Source organism: Neoarius graeffei, chromosome 21 (genome assembly GCF_027579695.1).
Source record: "Neoarius graeffei isolate fNeoGra1 chromosome 21, fNeoGra1.pri, whole genome shotgun sequence".
NCBI lineage: Eukaryota > Metazoa > Chordata > Actinopteri > Siluriformes > Ariidae > Neoarius > Neoarius graeffei.
This window is the reverse complement of record NC_083589.1, coordinates 11521461-11544999: the sequence shown is the minus strand read 5'-3', so window position 1 is coordinate 11544999 and position 23539 is coordinate 11521461. Positions and strand designations below refer to the sequence as shown.

General features: G+C 43.5%; 1 protein-coding gene across 1 annotated transcript; it reads left to right on the top strand.

The window, feature by feature from the left end:
• Window positions 1-1011: 1011 nt before the first annotated feature.
• Window positions 1012-23245, top strand: pus7l (pseudouridine synthase 7 like). The gene is made up of 9 exons (XM_060903865.1): window positions 1012-1035; window positions 1236-2107; window positions 2412-2571; window positions 15438-15630; window positions 15779-15877; window positions 16626-16707; window positions 18578-18867; window positions 22326-22379; window positions 22478-23245. Exons 2-9 carry the CDS (start codon window positions 1249-1251, stop codon window positions 22787-22789), a joined length of 2049 nt encoding a protein of 682 aa, XP_060759848.1. The 5' UTR covers window positions 1012-1035; window positions 1236-1248; the 3' UTR covers window positions 22790-23245.
• The last annotated feature ends 294 nt before the right edge of the window (window positions 23246-23539 follow it).

Below are 23539 nucleotides of genomic sequence, written 5' to 3'. Positions count from 1 at the left end.
GGAAATAAAGTCAGTTTAATACAGATGTATGATAACATGAAATGTGTAGAGAATCTGAATGCCTTTGCCCAGGTGTATGTGAATGTTTCACCTCAAATGTACATGAATATGCATTTTTATTTGACTGTTAAACAACTAGTCCGCCTTAAAAACTAGTTAAAGTCTCCTCATTGTTTGCTCTTACTGTCGTCCCAGTTACACAAGTGCTTCATTACCTCTGGCAGTGAGTGCGTCTTCAGTCACAAAATCCCTTTACTGCATGTTCTGTTTAAAATACAGTCACTGTCCACTATCCTTTATTACATTTTAATATTACAGACATGATTACAATTGTGGGCGGCACGGTGGTGTAGTGGTTAGCGCTGTCGCATCACAGCAAGAAGGTCCGGGTTCGAGCCCCGTGGCCGGCGAGGGCCTTTCTGTGTGGAGTTTGCATGTTCTCCCTGTGTCCGCGTGGGTTTCCTCCGGGTGCTCCGGTTTCCCCCACAGTCCAAAGACATGCAGGTTAGGTTAACTGGTGACTCTAAATTGACCGTAGGTGTGAATGTGAGTGTGAATGGTTGTCTGTGTTTATGTGTCAGCCCTGTGATGACCTGGCGACTTGTCCAAGGTGTACCCCGCCTTTCGCCCGTAGTCAGCTGGGATAGGCTCCAGCTTGCCTGCAACCCTGTAGAATAGGATAAAGCGGCTAGAGATAATGAGATGAGATGATTACAGTTAAGATCTATAAAAGCAGTGCAAATCCTGTACCACTAACAGCATTAGCTGTAAAAGTACAGAAAGACCTCTTTATGAAGAGGTTAGAAAAGCTTTAGGCCTATAATAAAGTAGTAATTCACTGTCAGGAATTTATTTGATTGATATCTGTCATATCATCTGATATTGAAAGTTTATTTTACTTCTCTTTCCACACAGAGCATATTTACTGTACATGCGAAACACTGCTATATTTTTGACCACTAGGGGCCACTATTGTGCACTAGAGTTCCCTCTAGATGACGTCAACAAAGTGCGCACTTCGAGGAGGACCACAGGGTCAGTGTTTCACTTTTGCTCCATGCTTTAAAATCACGCGTTTATAACACAAACACAACATAAAACATAATTTGTATTTTTGTGCACATACAGATATTTGAGAATTATAATATTTTAACAACCAGTGATTGTGCGTAGTGAAATCATTTGTCCATTTTTTTTTCTGTTTAAAACTGTCACGTGTCTTTCGTGTGCCATAGTGGAGATGCCAAAATGGAAGGAGGGACAGCATCAGTGCCCTGCAGGTCTGCTGATGAAGGAGGGACAGCATCAGTGCCCTGCAGGTCTGCTGATGAAGGAGGGACAGTAACAGTGCCCTGCAGGTCTGTTCATGAAGGCTTTCATGGCAGCATCAAAAACTCCACCCAGGACTTTGTGGTCACTGAAATAGATGTGCATGGGCAACTTGTGAACAGTCCAGGTGCTCTTGAGGAACCTGTGAAGTTCAAGAATAATGCTGAGATCAGAGAGTTTCCACACAAAGACAGTACTGGAGTAAACCTCCTGACTGAGGAAACACCTTCCAGTGAAGTTGCAAGTGGTGAAGATTTGAGCCAGGAGCGTTTTGACCTGAGTGTAATTCTGAGCTGTTCTGTAATCAAGACCTTAGAACAATTTGCCGGCAGCGTCCAGGGTTATAGTGAGGTGCAAAAGAACATGGAAATATCCCTTGGATCCTTTCCAGACAAACACCAGCGAGCCATCGTGCACAGCGCAGTGAAGTACAATTACCCTTTTCTCTCGACAGTCACCAACCATGAGGAGATCCTGGTCAGAGAGGATCCAGACTTCAGAGAACTTTCAAATTTAGTATCTGTGGAGGAAGCAGAGGAGTTCTTCAGGTTTAAAGATGCTAAAGTTCCTGGCTCCACGTTCACCTTCTTGCCTGATGACATCAAGGAGCACCGGACGTCCGTTCACCATTTTGTGAGCAGAAAGTTTGGAAAGCTGATGGAGACGAAGAGCTTCATGACGCAGGGCAGAACTGCTATTACAGTGAGGCTAAGAGAGCGAGGGAGGCAGGCCAGGAAGAGGACGGCAGCAGATCTGGATGAGCAGGATATTTACACAGGTGAGAAGACTGGCAGTGCAGGTGCAGCTCTACTGCTCTTAAGACTACGCACAAGGATTATGTCCTGGGTTCTTTTTTCATTTACAAAAAAAACAGTTCCAGTGATTTCACTCTAACCAGATCATCTCAACCCATCTGATGTTGGTTTGAGATCAGCAGCATTAAGCCTGTTTCTGCTGATCAGTTCAGAAAAGCTTACACTAGTGACGAGTCTTTGATCGGTTGAGTTGAATCAGTGGAAAAAGTGCTTCAGATCTCACCGAGCCTTTAACATGTAGCCTTGTCTGTCTCTCTCATCAATAAGGTTTCACCCTCAGAAAAGAAAATCTGGAGACTTTAGAGGCCATCAGCTATATGGCAGCAGTACTCGGAGTTCTTCCATCTGATTTCTCCTATGCCGGTGTCAAAGACAAACGAGCTGTAACCTATCAGTCGATGGTTGTAAAGAAGATTTCTCCAGAACGGTAATGGACAGAACGGATTAACGTTAACGGTTAGGCAGTTTACTCTTTTATTATTATTATCAGATACAGCTCACTTGATTCTGTTGTCTGCCATCTTGCTTCCAAATGCAGTATTTTGTCTTTTAGGTGTGTTGACAAACTGCCCAAATCAATATTTGGTTAGAATCTCATCTCATCTCATCTCATTATCTCTAGCTGCTTTATCCTGTTCTACAATTTGGGACGCTGTGTAAAACGTAAATAAAGACAGAATGTGATGAGTTGCTGGTAATACATTCAAAATGAGCAAATACAGCGTCTTGCAAAAATATTCATCCCCCTTGGTATTTATCCTGTTTTGTCACATTACAAGCTGGAATTAAAATGGATGTTTGGAGGGTTGGCACCATTTGATTTACACAACATGCTTACCACTTTAAAGGTGCAAATTGTTGTTTTATTGTGACATAAACAATAATTAAAGATGAAAAAACAGAAATCTGGAATGTGCATAGGTATTCACCCCCTTTCGTATGAAACCCCTAAATAAGAGCTGCTCCAACCAATTCACTTCATAAGTCATGTAATTAGTTGATTAAGATCCGCCTGTGTGCAATCAAAGTGTCACATGATGTCTGTATAAATAAATCAACCTGTTTCGGAAGGACCCTGGGAAGAAACATTCAGTTTGACTCGGTTTATGGTTGCTCTTGACTGTGGTGAAGGTTTTGGTCACTAGGAAAGCAGGAAGCAGAACGGGTCGGTCCCGCCTGCTGCTAGAGAGCGTGCGCGTGGGAAGGTAGTGTGTGGAGTGGTCTTCCAAAGCAGCAACTTTTTGGTTTTCTTTGTCTTGATTGTCAGGGTTAGAGTAGTTTGAGTGGAGGGAATATTCTGCGAGGGTATTGGCTGGTGGCCTGTATGGGTCCGGTAGACGATACACTTGCACATATTCTTTACCATGACGGGGAGTCAGGGGGAAGATTGTTGGAGTATGGATGACTTGGATGAAGATGACGGTAGTTGGCAGTTAAGGAAGATATATAAAGCTAAGCGGTTGAGGAAAAGCAATGAGAGTGAGGAGAAATGGAATGATGTAAGGTTTGAAGAGGGAGGAGTGAAAAATATGGATCCAATAAAGCTGACGAAAATAAGAATCAGGTTGGGGAAGTTAAATATGCAAGAATTTTGAATGATGGCAATTTATTAATTGGATGTATCTCTGACGAACAGGTTGGAAGAGCTGAAAATTTGCAAGCAGTTGGGAAAGCAAAGGTAGTGAAGATTGTGAGAGTTGATCAAGGAAGTAAAGGGGTGATTTATGGGATTCCTTTATCAATGGAGATGAAGGATCTAGTTAAGTATTTAAAGGAAAAGTGTGATGCTGTTCAGAGTGCAAAACGATTGACTAGGGCAGGGGTTCCCAAACTTTTCCATGCCAAGGCCCCCCCAAACAGCATTAGCTTCTGGCCGGGGACCCCCTTTGCAAACCCACAGACAATGCTACAAAATATGTAAAGAAACATCAACTTTTAGAATGTTTTCTCTTTTATTCAATATTCAATAATTGTTACATTTGTTTAGCATAAGAATATTATTAACATGTTTTCAACACAAATATTTTCGCACTGAACAGTAAACTTTTCAACAAACTGTTGATAAGAAAAGCACAAAAGAAATCAAACCACTCTCAATTGTGTGTGTGTGTGTCTGGGAGTGACAGACGGTTTACACTAGTGGGAGGGATGGGCTTGGTGGCTCCTACATAGTTTGTCAACCCTGGGCTTAATCTCCGTCAGTGCCATACGCATGTCGTTGTCCACATGTAGATGTGCTCTATCGCTACGTTCACACTGCAAGGCTTAATGCTCAATTCCGATTTTTTTGTGAAATCCGATTTTTTTGTGAGGTCGTTCACATTAACAAATATATGCGACTTGTATGTGATCCTCAGTATGAACGAAAAGCGACCTAAAAGTGTTCCGCATGCGCATTGCAGGATACGACGACGTCACACGCAGTGAGCATGGCCAGTGTTTACGGAAGTAAAACCACCCGGTTGCGGTATGACCCATCCAATCTAGCTTGAATAGCTGTATCCCCCCAAATGGAAATCAGCTCCCTAACCTCTGCGTCCTTCCATTGAGAAGATTCAGAACCTTCACAGCCCGAAGCGTCCCTCTCATTGATGTCATGCACAGGGGCGCAGATACGTTTTTTGAACTGGGGGGGACAAAAAACTGGGGGGGGCAAAGCTGCCAGCAAACCAACCCCAACCCCGATATGCCTGTCAAACTTGTTGTTAGTAACCATAGCAACCAAGCTCGAGCTTGCAACCTGTGCAGTCTGTGCAGCTCAACCAACCGAATATCAGTCTTTGTTTTATGTGAGTTGTTGCAACTATGTATACACTACTGTGCACCTCAATAAACCGAATGGTAATTAGTCTTTTGATTTTTCCGTGAGGTTTGCCTTATGCAAAGAAAGACAGCATAGACGTTTTTTCCTCCCTATAAGTGGGGGGGGACCGAGCGAGGTGAATTTAAATCTGGGTGGGACGAGTCCCACCCTCTATCTGCGCCCGTGATTATGCGCCATGTTGTTGTAACTTTTTTTGAGAGACCCGCCGCCTACTTCAGCGCAGAATAGTGACGTTTGTGGCTTGTTGATGACGTGTAAGTCGGATGAATGCGACCTGGCAGTTCAGACTGAAGTCGCATATGAAAAGAGCGGATAGGGATCGGAATTAGGACCACATATCCAAACGGCCTGGGTCGGATTTGAAAAAATCGGATCTGTGTCGTTCATATTGTCAATAAAAGATCGGATACAGGTCACATATGGGCGAAAAGATCGGATTTGAGTCACTTCAGCCTGCAGTGTGAACGTAGCCAAAGTTTGGTTTTGAGTGCCTTTAAAGTTGAAAAGCCAGACTCACACAAGTAGGTTGTTGCAAAAGGGAGAAGGCATTTCAATGCCCTGTCAGCCAAGCTGGGATAGTCCTTTCTTACATGTAGCCAGTAGTTAGACAGGGGAAGAGCCTCAAAGTCCATTTTTAAATCCCCTGAGTTTGTCATCTCAATCAGCTCCTCCTGTGACTTTAAGTCCAGACTAGAACTGACACCGGGGGCAAAGGGGTTCCTAACCCAGTTTAAATGTGTGTTTTCGAGGTCAGGGAAATAGTCTTTGAAATATCCTTGGAGGTGCTCCAGGTGGGACTGGATCAATGGAGAGACGGAGCCCAAATCATCACATGACAGCAGCTCCTGGTGAAGTAGTGGGAACATTTCTGTAACTCCCTCCTGGAGCTTGTTTGACCACAGCATGATCTTTTTGCAAAAAGCACACACTTTGTCTTGCACCTGGAGTATGTACGCGTCACGTCCTTGCATGCTTTGATTCAGTACATTTAGATGCTGGAAAATGTCTGACATGTATGCAAGTTTGCGGATCCAGGTTGCATCGGTGAACTGATCTGCCGGCTGATGCTTTTCAGATGAGAGGAACTCTGCAGCTCATAGACACGGTTCAAAACCCGTGACAGCCAGCACACGTTCGAGTGAAGCAGCAGCCCCTCAAAACGAGCGCCCATCTCATTACAAAGCAGGGTAAACAGTCTGTGTTTCATGGGACGGGCTTTAATCAAATTCACTACTTGTATAACCTCCTGTAGTACCTGATTCAACTCGTTATCCATCCTTTTTGTGACCAGTGCCTCGCAGAGCTGTTGGTTTGTTCCTTCGGTCTCTTCTTCAAAAACCTGTCCATTTTGCGCTAGCAATACGCTAGCTTGAGGAGCAAAGCAGCTTGATAAATGGCGCAAACCGCAACGTCACAGGCAATCGAAGAGATGAGCATGGCAAACAACGTTTCTATATGATGTATTATTATTAATAATTATATTTTATAATAATGATGAAAAAACTAATTACTTAATTAATTATTTAATAATAATTATTTAAAAAATATATTTTTTTCGCAATTTTTTATCATCCCTCCAACTTTCTGAGGCCCCCCTAGCGCCCCCTGGTGGCCCCCCAGGGGGCCGCGGCCCCCACTTTGAAAACCACTGGACTAAGGAAACTGAATCAGTTTTAATTCAGTTCAGTACTAAAGAGATGCCTACAGAGCTATATTTTGGGTATCTGAGATGCAGTGTGAGAGAGTTTACTCATAAACCAATGAGATGTTTCAAGTGTCAAGTTTGGGCATGTAGCTAAAATGTGTAAAGGGGAGAAAAAGTGTGCAAAATGTAGTGGAGCTCATGATTATGGGGAGTGTGGAGAGAAAACAAGACCTAAATGTTGTAATTGTGGAGGAGCACACAGTGCAGCTTACTGGGGGTGTGAAGTAATGAGAAGGGAGACGGAGATTTATAATGTGAAAATGAAGAACAAAGTTACCTATGCAGAAGCAGTTAAAAGGGTGGCGCAAACAAGGGTTAAAGGTGTCATTGCATCGTTTTTTCATTAATTGTACAGTGGTCCCTAGTATGAATGAATGCCCTGTGAGCCGGTTTTGGTGAAAAAAATGCTGTGGTGCTCCTGTTTCAGGCTGTTCTAGTTTGGTGAAGGAGTGGGTGGGGAGAGAATGACAGGATTTCAGCTCTGACTCATGAATATTCATGACATGTAAACGTATCGCTTTTGATTGGCTAACAGCACTGTGACGCTCCCTCCAGTGGGTTATGGGCGAGGCCATGACTACTAATTTTCGAAGTGATGCAAGTTCGTAGGGCTTTTTCTGATTTGCTCCTATTTCCGTCTATTTTCTTTCATAGGCTAATACAGGGAATGGGGGTAGAAGAACATTTTCACGTGCAGCATGCATATGCAACTCGGAGTGACCTAAGGCAGGGGTTCTCAATCTTTTGCAACCTGGGCCCCACCAAAGCTGGTTCATTGCAGTTGGGGGCCCCTCTTCTCGCCCCCCCCCCCCCCCCCCCCCAAACACACTCACCCGCAGTGACGCCACCCGACCTACAGCACCTTATATCGACCGATAGATAGATAGATAGATAGATAGATAGATAGATAGATAGATAGATAGATAGATAGATAGCCCTGGGCTAGATTATTATTATTAGTAGTAGTAGTAGTAGTAGCAGTAGCAGCAGTAGTAGCATTATCCATAGTAGACTAGCAGTAAGAAAACAACAAAAACAACAAATTATTTGGGTAGAGCTGAAATGGGGAAAGCAAAAATACAGTGTGGGGTAGTAGTCTTTAAAAAGACTGTTTGGGTTTTGCGCTGTATCGATGGATTGATGATAGTAGACTAGCGAGAGTCGGCACGAGTTAACTCGGCAAGAAACCAGACTAGTGTGTGTGTGGCAAGCACTCACACGGTGGCCATGGTATGCAGACTCACTCACGTGACGTTGCGTCATGTTCGCGTCATGGGCTTAAAATAACCTACACACAAGATTTTATGATAGATTGATGATCTCATCTCATTATCTCTAGCCGCTTTATCCTTCTACAGGGTCGCAGGCAAGCTGGAGCCTATCCCAGCTGACTACGGGCGAAAGGCGGGGTACACCCTGGACAAGTCGCCAGGTCATCACAGGGCTGACACATAGACACAGACAACCATTCACACTCACATTCACACCTACGGTCAATTTAGAGTCATCAGTTAACCTAACCTGCATGTCTTTGGACTGTGGGGGAAACCGGAGCACCCGGAGGAAACCCACGCGGACACGGGGAGAACATGCAAACTCCACACAGAAAGGCCCTCGCCGGCCCCGGGGCTCGAACCCAGGACCTTCTTGCTGTGAGGCGACAGCGCTAACCACTACACCACCGTGCCGCCCTAGATTGATGATAGATTTTATAATAGTATTAATTTGTATGTAATAGTCCAATGTCCTGCATTTTGACATGGGTAAATGTGTTGCATCTGCTTAGCTACTATAGCCTGTTAGCCCCAGATTTTTTTTTTTCCTCCATACATGAAGCCTACTCGCGACCCCCCTGGAGTACCTCCGCGCCCCACCAGGGGGGCGCGCCCCCCCGGTTGAGAACCACTGACCTAAGGTATTTCAAAAAGAGCAAGTATTAAACGGTTTGTCGTGGAATGACACCTTTAATGGAAGAAATGTCAAAGGGAAAGTAGCCACAGGGAAAGTATGGATGCAAAGACAAGAATCTGTTAAAGAGAAGGAGAAAAAGGAGTGTGGGGGGAAGAGGGACCTAGTTATCTTCATTGCAGGGGTGATTAATGCAACAGCTGAGGTTAAATCAAAAACTGAAAATATACAAATTATTACGAAGGCAGCAATTCAACATTGGGGTATGGCAGGTTTAAAATGGGAAGAGGTGCGAGATGGTCTTAGTGTGACATCAGCAAGCCATGAAGGAAATGGTGTAGGATGATCATATTGATTGTTACTTTTACAATGGAATGCAAGGAGTTTGTTAGCAAATGGTCAATATTTTAAACAGTTTATAGATAATAGGAGTGTAAAACCAGATGTAATGTGTATCCAAGAAACTTGGTTAAAACCTAGATTTTATTTTGTTTTAGCTAAAATATATTGTCATTAGACAAGACAGAGAGCAAGGAAGTGGTGGGGGCTGTGCTACCTTTGTAAGGCAGGGTGTGCCTCATAGGGTGTTGGGTACAGGTAAGGAACAAGAATGTGTGGTAGTGGAAGTATGGGCTGATGAAAAGAAAATAGTAGTAATAAATTATTATAACCCTTGTAAACTGTTAGAATTAAATGAACTAGAGGAAATAGGACAGGATAGATGATATGGTGTGGAGATTTTAATGCTCATAATACAATGTGGGGAGGGGAAAAGACAGATACCAATGGACAGGTGATTGAGGAGATGATGAATGATAGGAATTTAGTTTGTGTGAATGATGGTAGAGGGACTAGGATAGATATAAGAACTGGTAAAGAATCAGTACTAGACTTCACGTTTTTGTCCAGTAAATTGGCGCCAAAGTGTGAGTGGGAAGTGTGGAGAAAGCACCATTGGAAGTGACCATTATCCAATTATATGTAAACTGGATGTTGATGTAAGGTTGAGCACAGAAGATAGTCATGGAAAGTGGATTTTCAAAAAGGCAGACTGGGAGAGATTTATGGAAATAAGTGATTTTGTATATTAGTTCAGTCCAAGAAACAGATGATGTTGATGAAATTGAGTTGCGACAGAGTATTAATATGGCTACAATACCAAAAAGTTCAGGAAAACTAATGAGAAAAGCGGTCCCATGGTGGAATGTTAAATGTGAAGAGGTTATTAGAGAAAGAAATAGAGCCTTTTGAAGGTTAAAAAGAATTCATAACTTTCAACATATGATTGATTATAAGCAAGCACAGGCAGTAGTGAGAAGGACGATAAGACAAAGGAAAAGATCATACTGGAGGGATTATTGTAGTTCAATTGGAAATACTACTAATATAAATGACATATGGGGAATGATTAAAAAGCTGGAAGGTAATAGAAGAGAGTGGAATTACCCAATCCTTTCAGATGGAAATCAGTTGGCTATATCAAACCTAGAGAAAGCAGAAATGATGGTAAACACACTGAGTAAGGTGCATAGTTCTGATAATCTATCAGAAGAAGAAAGAAGAGGTAGGGAAGAAACGAGGAGCATATATGCAGAGGTTATTCAAAAGAAGGGAAAATTAGAGGATAAATATAATGTTCCATTCACACTGAGAGAATTAAGAAATGCATTGGATAGGTGTAAGAATTCAGCCCCTGGTAAAGATGAAATTTGTTATAGCATGTTAAGACATTTAAGTGATAAGGGAATTCAGAAGGTTTTAAATATATTTAATAAAGTTAGGGAGGAAGGAAAGATTCCTACAGGGTAGAAGGAGGCAGTCATTGTTCCAATAAGAAAACCGGGAAAAGATGCTAGTAACCCAGCAAATTATAGGCCAATAGCTTTAACTTCTCATTTAGGTAAATTAATGGAAGGTTAATGCACTTTATTGAAGAAAGGGGGTTGATGGCTTGCTATCAGAGTGGTTTTAGAAAGGGGAGAAGTACTATTGATTCAATCGTATGTCTTGAGGATGAAATAAGAAAAGCACAAGTAAAGAAAGAGACTGTTGTGGTAGTATTTTTAGACGTGGAAAAAGCATATGATATGCTATGGGTAGAGGGTCTTTTTAATCAAAATGCATATGCTAGGGATTGGGGGGAAATTTGTTTAACTGGGTAATGGACTTTTTTTAAGTTATAGAAGTATTCAGGTGAAAATAGGGAAAGAAATATCTAGAAGGTGTGTGGTTGAAAATGGGATTCCACAAGGCAGTATTATTAGTCCGTTACTTTTCAATATAATGATTAATTATATTTTTTTCTAATGTTCAGCCAGGGATTGGAAAGTTGCTATTTGCAGACAGTGGTAGCATATGGAAAAGGGGGAAGAATGTGAAGTACACCCTGAAGAAGGTGCAGGAAGCTCTAACCCTGGTGGAGGATTGGGGAAGGAAATGGGGTTTTAGACTATCTATTGAAAAGACTAAAGTGATTGTGGCAGCGGGGGCATGGTCAAGCGTCGGTCTGTGAACGGAGGGCGGAGTCACTGCACCTGATGATGGAGGTGCCCCGGCTCCCTGCAGCGCCAGCAAACTGGCCCGGGCTTTCTCTCTGCACCTGTGTTCTGGGGCTCACTCACCTGGGGGGGAGAGAGACAGACACGGAAGTGGAAAACGGGAGGGTGTGGTGGGCCGGCTGGGGTGGAGCCGGCCCCCGCCTCCGTGGTGGGGGAACGGGGCGAGGACGAGGAACAGAAGGGGAGAGAGATAGAGGAGAGGGGAGAAGAGGAGATATGCTGTCCTGCCATCGGAACAGCCACCAAATGGTCCTCCGCCAGCTTGATGGCCTGATCCAGCGACGCCGGGCGATGGCACTGGACCCACTCCGCGGTCCCTTCGGGAAGTCGGGCGATGAACTGCTCCAGTACCACCAGATCGACGATTCCCTCGGCGTCGTGGTTGTCAGCCCTCAGCCACCGCCGGCAGGCGTCCCGGAGTTGCTGGCTAAACGCGAACGGCCGGCCAGCCGACCTCCTCTAGGCGCAGAGCGCGGAAGCGCTGTCGTTGTTGTTCTGGGGTGCGCCCCACACGCTGGAGGACAGCCCGGCACAGGTCTGTGTAGACCATCCGGCTGTCGGTGGGGAGCTGTAGCACGTCCAGCTGCGCCTTGGCCGTTAGCATGAGGAGGAGGCGCACCGTGCGCTGTTCCACTGGTCAGCCCCAGGCCTCTGCTGCTTACTCAAAGAGCGTGAGGAAGGCCTCGGGGTCGTTGTGCGAGCCCATCTTCGTTAGCGTGAGGTGGGGAGGGCCCGTGGAGGTGGTGGACCCTGCTGACGCGAGGAGGTGCCGGAATGCCTGACGATCTTCCTGTTGCGCCAGCACCAGGGCCTCGAACCTTTGCTCCTTCCGAAGGGTGACCAGCACCTGGTGCTGGCTCTGTTGGGCCGTGGCGAGGGCATGGATCAGGTCCGCGAAGGGGGAGGACTCCATGGGGCTGTTCTCCTCTGTGCTCTGAATCCTGGGTTTCAGCACCACTGTAGAACTTCGAGCGCGTGGGTGGAGCACAGAAGTATGGCAGGACAGAACTGAGTTTCCAAAAACTCTTATTTTGCACTTTTCAGTGACCTTTACACTTTCCCAGCCACACATGTGCGTGTGTGCACACAAGTCGTCTGGTTGGGGAGAGAGCTCCCTTCCTCTGCTCTCTCTCCTTTTATAGGGTGCGGTCACTGGGGAACACACACAAACACAGGTTAACTGACATCAGGTGCAGTGATTCTGCCACTTACCTTCCCTGACTCCGCCCTCCGTTCACAGACCGACGCTTGACCACGCCCCCGCTGCCACGGTGATGTTATTCACTAGGAAGAAAATAGATAAGTTTAAAACTGGAACTGTATGGTAGGACTTTGGAAAGGGTTAAAAGTTTTAAATTTCTTGGTGTATTTTTTGACACAAGACTTGCATGGAGAGATCATGTATCAAAAGTAATAGACAAATGTAAAAGGAGATATAAAATAATTGGAGCAAGAATTGAATATGGATGTTTGGTTTATGGATCTGCAGCCAAATCAGTTTTAGCTGGGTTAGATATAGTCCAAGCTAAGGCACTGAGAATATGTACAGGAGCTGTGCGATCTTCTCCAGTATGTTCCTTACAGGTAGAAACAGGAGAAATGCCACTCTGTGTGCAGAGAAAGCAGCTTCAGGCTAACTATTGGGTTAATCTGATGGGTCAAAGGTGTGATCACCCACTTAAAAGTATAATTCAGGCAAGCTGGGAGAGAGAGGTGGCAAGACGTCCAAGTTTTGGATGGGTAGGAGAGACAGTGGCACAGGAAATGGCTATTCTTGACAAGAACTTTTGTCCAGGAGTAATGTGGCCATCAGTTCCTCTATGGCAATTGGAGTCCCCAAAGACTGATTTAAAATTGCTTGAGATTAAGTCATATAATCCAAAGGCAGATTTGGTGTATGAATTTCAATGTCATGTAAGAGAACGGTATCAGGAATACATATTAATTTTTACTGATGGTTCAAAGGATCAAGAAACGGGTGCTACAGGAGCAGCTTTTGTTGTTCAGAGGTGGAATATCCAAGCTGTTAAGAGAACCTCAAACTTTCTAAGTGTATTTACAGTGGAATTATATGCAATCCTGATGGCAGTACAATGGGTTCAGAAGAGATTCAGAACCATAAAGTATTGATATGTAGTGACTCTGTGTCAGCAATCAATAGTATTGGGAAAGGGTCATCAAAGAGCTGACGAAACCTTATATATGATGATCTGGCAATTAGAGATGTGAAAAGGAGAGGGGTAGAAATATCATTTGCATGTTTCCCAGCACATGTAGGTATAACATCAAATGAAAAGGTTGATAAGTTGGCTAAGGAAGCTGCTCAAAAGGTACCCATAGATGTCAACATAAATCTGTCCAAGGCAGAGGGTAAAAGTATTGTGTGGCAGGAAACAATTTTAAAATGGCAACAGCTTTGGGAGCAAGAAAACAAAGGGAGGCATCTATTCTCAATTGTTGGTAGGGTAACTGATTCAGTTAATGTCTGTAAAAGAGGGGGGGCTAGACGTAAGGAAGAGGTAATTATTTCTAGATGGAGGATTGGTCACACATTTCTGAACAGCACTTTATTTTGGGAAAGCATCAAAATGGCCAGTGTTCTTGCCAAGAACACGAGACAGTACATCATGTTTTGATTTCTTGTAGAAAGTATGACCGCCAAAGGCAAGATTTAATTAGACAGTTGCAGGAGATTGGCTTGGAAGAAGTATCTTTGAAAGGTATTTTAGAATTAGGGTCAAGCGGGAGGGGAAGACGATGTTTTTTTCAAGTCCTTAACGGACACTGGTGTGTATATATAGCAGGATATAGTGCACTAAGGTGGTAGTCCTGTAGATGGCAGCAGTGCAACTTTTTGGATGCTGGCTGCTGTAAAACCTCGAAGAAGAAGGAAGGCCCCTGACTCTGCAACACTACTAAGCAAGCAACATGAAAACCAAGGAGCCTCCAAACAGGTCAGAGACAAAGTTGTGGAGGAGTATAGATCAGAGTTGGGTTATAAAAAATATCCCAGACTTTGAATATCCCATGGAGCACCATTAAATCCATTACAGCAAAATGGAAAGAATATGGCACCACTACAAACCTGACAACAGAAGGCCGCCCACCAAAACTCTCAGACCGGGCGAGGAGGGCATTAATCAGAGATGCAACAAAGACACCAAAGAGAACACTGAAGGAGCTGCAAAGATCCACAGCAGAGATGGGAGTATCTGTCCATAGGACCACTTTAAGCCATACACTCCACAGAGTGGGGGTTTTATGGAAGAGTGACCAAAAAAGTCATTGCTTAAAGAAAAAAGAAAATACGTTTGGAGTTTGCCCAACAGCATGTGGCAGACCCCCCAAACACATGAAAGAAGGTTCTCTGGTCAAATGAGACTAAAATTGATCTTTTTGGCCATCATGGGAAATGCCATGTGTGGCGCAAACCCAACACCCTGAGAACACCATTCCTACAGTGAAGCATGGTGGTGGCAGCATCATGCTGTGGGGATGTTTTGCATCTGCAGGGACATGAAAGCTGGTCAGGACTGAAGGAAAAATGGATCGCACTAAATACAGGGCAATTCTGGAGGAAAACCTGTTTGAGTCAGTCAGAGGTTTGAGACTGGGACGAAGGTTCACGTTCCAGCAGGAAAATAACCTTAAACGTACTGCTAAAGCTACACTGGAGTGGTTTAAAGGGAAACATATTTAAATGTCTTGGAATGGCCGAGTCAAAGCCCAGACCTCATTGCTTTACACCAACGTGACCTATCTAACTTGAAGGAGTTGGAGCAGTTTTGCCTTGAGGAATGGGCAAAAATCCCAGTGGCTAGATGTGCTAAGCTAATGGAGACATACCCCAAGAGACTTGCAGCTGGAATTGCAGCAAAAGTATTGACTTGGGTGGGGGGGATACCTATGCACACTCCAGATTTGTTTTTTCATCTTTAATTACTGTTTGTGTCACAATAAAAAAACCAATTTGCACCTTTAAAGTGGTAAGCATGCTGTGTAAATCAAATGGTGCTAACCCTCCAAAAATCCATTTTAGTTCCAGCTTGTAATGCGACAAAACAGGACAAACACCAAGGGGGATGAATACTTTTGCAAGACACTGTATTTTTCAAAAAAACAGTAACTTCTCATTTGATGTGCTCTCTTTGTACTATTAACAATGACAGTTTTTCCATGATTTTTTTTCTAAATTTATATTTAACACAGCGTCACAACTTTTTTGCGTTCATGTCTTGAGTAAATTCACTGTGATTCGTTTCTGTGTGACATCTTGAGACTTGTGTGCCATCTGACAGGTTGTTGGGGAAGGCTGATATGTTTGAGAGGAAAGGAATACAGCTGTCTAAAATTCGTCCGGTATCTGAACCCCTCCAGCTCGGAAGGCTGGCAGGGAACCATTTTGACCTTGTCGTCCGGGATCTGAAGCCTCACAGGTGTAGTTCCACAGAGCTAGAAAGTCTTGTGAAAGAGGCTGTGGAGAATGTAAAGGTGAACCTGATTTAGTCCAGCCTGATCCTATACTGTACTATCATTCAAATCCCATGATGCTCTAAGTGCTTAATTTGTGTGGAATCACATTCATATTTCATCGTGAACGATTTAAACACAGTAATTTAAAACGCCTGACATCTTGCAGACTCGGGGCTTTGTGAATTGTTACGGACCGCAGAGGTTTGGAAGCAGCCAGAAAGTTCCAGCAGACCGAGTGGGACTTGCGCTTCTGAAGGAGGACATGGTAATAACTATTCACTCAGTTAATGTTAAAACCTGCAGGTTTTTGTGATGTAAAAAAGAAAAGATCATTGATGCAGCACTCAGTCTTTTTGGAGGATGAGATTCAGCAGCTTTATTCCTGGCTTCCTTGAAAAAATGCTCTATGAAATTGTGAAGGGATCTCCTGTACACAGCCCTCTTCAGGTTACTCCACAGGGGTTCAGTCCGATTTCGATCTAGATTCTTCTGACTAGGCCATTTCAGAACATTAGCTTCAGAAGATTAAGATCATTCCTTGGATTGGATTTGTGCTCGGTGTCGTTTTTTTTTTTTTTTTTTTCTTCAGCTGTTTAACAGAGGCCTGCAGGTTTTGTGCCAAAATAAATTGGATTTTGGAGCTGTCCATCTTAAAAAGAGCCCCAGCTAAAGAGAATCCGCTCCATAGCATGATGCTGCCACCACCATGCTTCACCACAGGGATGGGGACGTTTGGATGATGAGCCATCTTTTGCATTTTTTGATTTATGCTCAAGAATTTTACCTTGGTTTGATGAGACCGTAGCATGTTTTGCCACGTGGTTTAGGGTAACGTTGGTGAGTTTGGATGTTTGTTTTTAGAGAGATTAGCTTGTTCTCTCACGTAGGGAAAGTGCCGTTGTATAGCTACAGTAATAAACTACCAGAAAGTGCACACACAGTCTGAATGATGAACTTCTTTACACTTGATATTTTGGGAATGTATTTTGTTTGTTTGTCTGTGTCTCATTCAGAATACAGCTCTCAGGTTGTTTCTGAGTCCAGAGGAAGGTGATGACCAAGGAAATAAAGCCAAACAACATTTCCACCAGACGGGTATGTACACCACTCGTTTTACGCCAAGGAACGGGTTCTGTGGTTTATTTACATGTGCATTTTATCATATTGCACACTTAAGGCTGTAGCTTGTGCTTCAGTAATGGCTTTATTAATACTTTTACTCCCATAGGGACCTATGCAAGGTCTGATTATCCTCCCAACTCCTATTTACTTATTGCCGTGCCAATCCAGTACTTTGGCCTAGGTTTTCCCGGCAAAGTAATTAGGACTTGGGTTGCTGCCTGTGTAAAACTACAGAACAGCTGGGCCTGATAAGCTATCAACATGTAGTAACTGGAAGTGGTCATGCATTACTCAGGAAAAGTACTGAAGAACTGGGGGTACCCACTAGTGCAAGTAATTGAAATTTAGTAAGATTACATTGCATCTGGTTGCTGTCTACTGAAAGAATTATGATATGGGAGCAGTTAGTAATTAGTAATGTTGGTAATTAGCGATTGAAAGCAGACACATAAGTTATAAGCAGGAATTGGCAGCAGAGTTAGGTGGGGTTTACATTAGACCGTATCAGCAGATCATCAGATTAACGTTTTTAAAACGATTAGTGTGCACACAGAAACACCAATACACGATTTGCGTGCACACAGCAACACCAATACACGGATATGCTCGGCTCCGCAGGCATCCTGTGCTCCAAATCACTCCGCCCTGAACAGCGAGTGCCCTCTGGAGGGTGCGCACTCCGGCCCTGCGCAGCTCACAGAGTGCGCGAGTGAAGTGCACAAGCAGTGATTCGGGACTGAGCCGCTGTGTGTGTGATCCCAGCGCATATCACTTACCACTTGCAAGTGGAAGGATGGCAAGCCTAAAGACAATCATAACTACACAATGGGCAGTATTTGCATCAGTATTTGCAGTATTTTCATACTTTTATACTCTTTAATGAAAGGTGATACAAGGCGGAAGTCCGCGCCGTTTTTCAGCAGTCGCGTCACATGACCAACGCCAGCGAATCAGGAAGGTGGATGTCACAGTGACGTTGTCCAATGACGACGCCAGCTAGAGCTCAGCTCAGCGTATCTCACTGTTTACACAGCACCGGATCAGACACGATCTAGATTGAATACGTGGACCCTGGCGGATTCCCGTTTCCCGGCGTTTCCAGGCGGTTTAATGTAAACGGACAGTGCATCCACGAAGAAAACGAGACAGATACGGTCTAATGTAAACTTGGCCTTAGGCTCTTTGCAGAGTGATGGGTGTGGGGGGAAAACTGTTTTGCCCCTTGGCCCCTAAGGGTAGGGGAGGTCTGAAATGTGCATGATGCGTCCCATCTCTCACCCTTTCCTGACACCTGTGTAAACAATCCGCTGCTTGACCTCCCGAACCCAGGGGAGATCAGGTTTCAATCACTGCCATCACTAAAAGCAATTACGAGCTGGGTTAAATCCAGCATGCCAAGCTCTGCAGACTAAATAGAATCTGGTAATAAGAGACCACGTTAATCACGGGCAAGTGGACATGGGGTAAAGTAATTCAGACCTGGGCTACATTTGTTTAATTTCACACACAATTGGAACAGCGAGTTGTCCCGGCTCTTGTCCATGTTTTTGGTTTAATGTCATGATCATGCACGAGAACTTGTCAGGATTTTTTTTTTTACACGATTAATAGATCTGGATAAGATCTAAAAGCTAGAAAGTTAATTGCATAGAATTAAGAGGTGTAAAAATGTACATTTTTCAAATTAAACAAGTTATTAGTTTATTTATATGATTAAATAAATGTTCAGAGTTGTATGTTTAGGGATACTGTAACTAAACTAATTTAAGGTGAGAAGAGGAGTCCTGTACTCTTCATGATCTGTGAGAAACATGAGGAACTGATGAGATATGGGTATCTTCAGGGAATGCCAAAGAAAGCCTGGCTCTGATGCCTCTGCAGAAGGCCAGAGAGAGGCTGATGCTCCGAGCTCTGCACCGCTACGGTAGCGGCCTGGAAGGCGGCCGTCATGCGTGGCTCAGCCTGCCGCACAGCATGAGGGTCTTTTACCTCCACGCCTACTGCAGTCGTTTGTGGAATGGAGCAGCGTGCTTCAGGCTGCAGACTCTTGGAGCTCAGCCTGTACAGGGAGACCTGGTCTTGGCTGCATCCTGCAGAGATGGCCAAGCAGAAGAAGAAACGCACGCATCACAGGTGAGAGAAGTGTAACTAGGTTAAAAGCTTTAGTAGTGACCAGGAGGTCTGTTATGTACAGTTGCAACCAGAAGTTTACATACAGTTTAGAAAAAGACTTTTTTTTTTTTTTTTTCCCCTCCATGTCTGACAGTAAAATTGAGGAAACTTTTTCCTGTTTTAGGTCAGTTAGGATCCCCAAATTTTTTATCCCTCGCTGGCCGAACGGCCCGAAGGGGGATTATGTCGTGGCGATGGCTGCCCGTCCCTGCCGGGAAGGGTGTTCACCTTCTGAAATCAATTCCTCTCACAATTTTTAGATAGAAGATAGAATGCCTTTGTCACTATACACATGTACAATGAGATTAAAGCATCTCCAATAACAGTGCAAACAGCGTGGGGGGGGTAAGGTGTACAGTCCTGAGGTGTATGTGTTGTGTTACACATTTATGGAGTGAGGTATTGCACATATAAATTATTGCACGAGAGAGTCACATTATAAATGATTGCATGAGAGAGTCACATTATAAAATAAAATATTACACATTTATGAAGTATTGTAAGGTGCACAGGCTAGAGGTGTATGTGCTGTGTGTAAGGTGCACAGTCTTGAGGTGAATGTGTTGTTTCACATTATGGAGTGAGGTATTGCACATTATAAAAGTATTGCACAGAGAGAGTCACCTTATAAAGTACTGCACATTATAAATTATTGCACGAGGATAGTCACATAGTAAAATAAATAAACTATAAAGTCCGAGCATATCCGAGTTCTGGGCGGTTATGGCTTTTGGAAAGAAACTGTTTTTGAAACAGTTTGTCTTTGTCCTGATGCACCTGTAGCGCCTCCCTGAGGGCAACAGGTTGAACAGATCAAAGCCAGGGTGGGAGCTGTCCTTGATAATGTTCTTAGCTCTGCTAAGGCAGCGGGAGGTGTAAATGTCCATCAGGGAGGGGAGAGGGCAGCCAATGATCTTCTGTGCTGCCTTAACTACCCTCTGGAGCCTCTCCCTGTCTACAGCAGTGCAACTGCCGTACCATACTGTAATACAGTATGTCAGCAGGCTCTCGATGGATGAGCGGTAGAAGGTCAGCAGCAGGTTGGAGTTTAGGTTGTACTTCCTGAGGAATTTTGGAGGAATTTCTCGAAACTTGGCAGGATTCTTTGTTGTATGTTGGAAATACCCATATTGCAATTTCGTTCAATTCGGTCACATTTTACCAGAGTTGTGGCCCTTGATTAACAAAATTATACTTTTACAATTTCATGAGTGTGTTTTCCTTCTGAAATCAACTCCTCTCTCAATTTTTGGACGAATTTCTCGAAGCTGGGCAAAAGGCTTTGTAATATGACAGTTATGCGCATATTGAAATCTCGTTTAATTTGGGCAAATTTTACCAGCATTATGCCCTTGATTATTAACAGACTTTTACTTTGGCAATTTCATCAAGGTGTGCTTGCTTTCTGAAATCAACTTTCCTCACAATTTTTATTATCCCCTGCTGGCTGAAAGGGTTCACTCAGTACTCAGCGAGGAGAAAGACATTGCTCCAAAACCCCCATTAAAAAAAGCCAGATTACAGTTTGCAGCTGCACATGAGGACAAAGATCTTAATTTCTGGAGACATGTCCTGTGGTCTGATGAAACAAAAATTGAACTGTTTGGTCATAATGATCATCATTATGTTTGGAGGAGAAAGGGGGAAGCTTACAAGCCTCAGAAAACCATCCCAAGTGTGAAGTATGGGGGTGGCAGCATCATGCTGTGGGGTTGCTTTGCTGCAGGAGGAACTGGTGCACTTCACAAAATAGATGGCGTCATGAGGAAAGAAAATCATGTGGATATATTGAAGCAACATCTCAAGACAGCCAAAAAGTTAAAGCTTGGGCATGGATGGGTCTTCCAAATGGACAGTGAGCCCAAGCATACCTCTAAATTAGTTGCAAAGTGGCTTAAGGACAAGGTATTGGAGTGGGCATCACAAAGCCCTGACCTCAATCCTATGGAAAATTTGTGGGTGGCACTGAAAAGGCATGTGCGAGCAAGAAGGCCTAAAAATTTGACTCAACTCCACCAGTTCTGTCAGGAAGAATGGGCCAAAATTTCAGCAAGTTATACCCTGTCCACACTAGGGATTTTGTACTGATACGAAACTGCTTTCATACCGCAACACCTGTCCACACTAGCAACTATACCGGTACTGTAGTGGTATAACTGTATCGGTACGAAACCCACAAATGTATGGGTTTCGTACCGGTACAGTAGTGCTTCGCTGTAGTGTGGACAGATGAAGCGGTTCTGTATCGATACAAATATAATGCGCATGCGCAAAGTCACACACCTCAATCGATGTCTTCGTTGAATAAAATAGTGAAGAACGGAGATTCGTTTGTTTCTTTCTCAACTGCCTCGCACGTTTTATACAATTCGACTGAATAAATGACCACCAGAAATACAGACTGTACACTGACAACAAAAAGCACACACGTTGTTTCATCCGTACGGAAGCCGAGAGAGGCCCTTCATATAATCCTTTTTTTTATTCACCTTGTTATCCCAAGATAACGACATAATTAATTCAGGATCTCGAGAAAACAACACAACTAATTTGAGATCTCGAGAAAACAAGACAATTATTTCATGATCTCGAGTAAACAGCTGAGAAATGGTTCATTCAGGTGCGCCAAGAGACTTGTGATATGCTGACTTTGGGGCTATTTCTCATTCTGTATAGACGCAACTTTGGTCATTAGAATGTCTGGAATAATCGATCACCTAATAAGGCAATATTTTGATCAGGGGTTAACACAGGGAGAGATTGCATTAAGCCTTTTAATAAGGGATCATTTCAAAATTAGTCCGCGGCACCTCCGCAGAAGACTGGCCCGGCTTCGTCTCTACCGACGGAGATACAGTGATCCAGCTGAGATCATGAAATAATTTTGTTTTCTCGAGATCTCGAAATAACGGATGCCATATATTCTCAGAAGGAAGTTACTCGGTAACCACGGAAACATTTCGCGCACGCGCATTTCAACTACCGTGAAAGAAAACCGCAAACATTTCTCGCTAGTGTGGACAGATGCACTAAACTGTACCGGTATACTTTGTATCGATACAGTTATACCACTTTCGTACCGGTATAAGTGTGAACACAGCAATATTGTGAGAAACTTGTGGAAGGCGACCCAAAAACGCTTCATCCAAGTTCAACAGTTCAAAGGCAATTCTACCAAATACTAACCAAGTGTATGTAAACTTCTGACTTTGATGAAAGTAATTAAAAATTCTCTCTCTGATTATTCTGACATTTTACAAATAAAAATAAATAAATTTGGGGATCCTAACTGACCTAAAACAGGAAACGTTTCCTCAATTTTACTGTCCGACATGGAGAATTTTTTTTTTCTTTTTCGAAACTCCGTAACAGTTAATCCCATGCTGCTATTTATTATATGACATTTTCCTGTTGTCCAGGTCCATGTTGTCACGAGTGCAGAAGAGTATGATGGTGTCTTTTCACTCGATCAGGTACAGCATCTCTCCTCTCTTCAGTTTAAACATAAGTGCAAGAAAGCTCTTTTGTGAGTTAGGTGTAATGATGGAGTTGTCCTGTTTATCTGCTACAGGTGGTCCTCCCGATGCCAGGTAACAGTGTGAAGTACCCAGAGAACATGGTTGGCTCATGGTACCAGGAAAGACTGGGACGGGACGGCCTGAGCTCATGCAGGTTCAGAATCCCTTCACTGAAACTCAATGTCCCAGGCTGCTATCGCCCCCTACTGTCTTACCCTCGCAATGTCTCCTATAGCCTCCATGTTGATGAGGACAGTGGGTTGTCCTCACTTTCATGCAGAACGAGCCTGGCGCTGTCTTTTGACTTGAACGCATCCTGTTATGCAACAGTCTGTCTCAGAGAGATCATGAAGTGTGACCCATAGTTACTGTGACTGAACAAGTAACAGGCTGGATGGAAGATTGTGTTTTATTACAGCATTGGACTTGCAGATGGATTAGTGAGATCATCTCATCATAGGTTTGATTCAAACGGTAATATATGAAAAAAAAAAAGCCAAAGTGAAACAGTGAACTAGCGGTACCAGGGTTTTACTTTACAAAATATTTGCAGAATTACTGAGATTTAAAGGGTTAACATTGTTAAAGCCCCATTAAATCAATAAGCAGGGTGCACAAGAGTGATGAGTTCACTGAAGGTCTAACGTAATGTAAATATCTTTCGTAGCAGGGCTGCAAGGCCTCGTTTTAGTTTATGCCTCTTGCAATAAGATCAGTGGAAGGTGATAGACAACTTTTCTTGTTACCCTGCACTGCATCCAAGTCGCCTGTTCTGCATACAGGAAGGGGAAATAAATATTCAGACACTCGTTGTATAATAAGTTTTTTGACTATCAATAAATATTCACAAAACAGTATTCATACACTGTCTTAAAAAAAAAAAATCTGAAGTTTACATCAAGTTATGCAAGTTAGCCCTGGTGTCACTCAAGACATTTTGCTGCAGGTTGGGTGAAGGAGCTTCTCGAAGTTCTCCAAAAACATTTTAAACAATACTCAACTGGAAGAGGCTGTAGAGTGATAAAGACCTTAAACATGTCAATGCAACTAGTTCAGTCATCTGCAGGTGGAAAGTTCATGGAACCACAACTAATTATTCCCACACAAGATTCCAC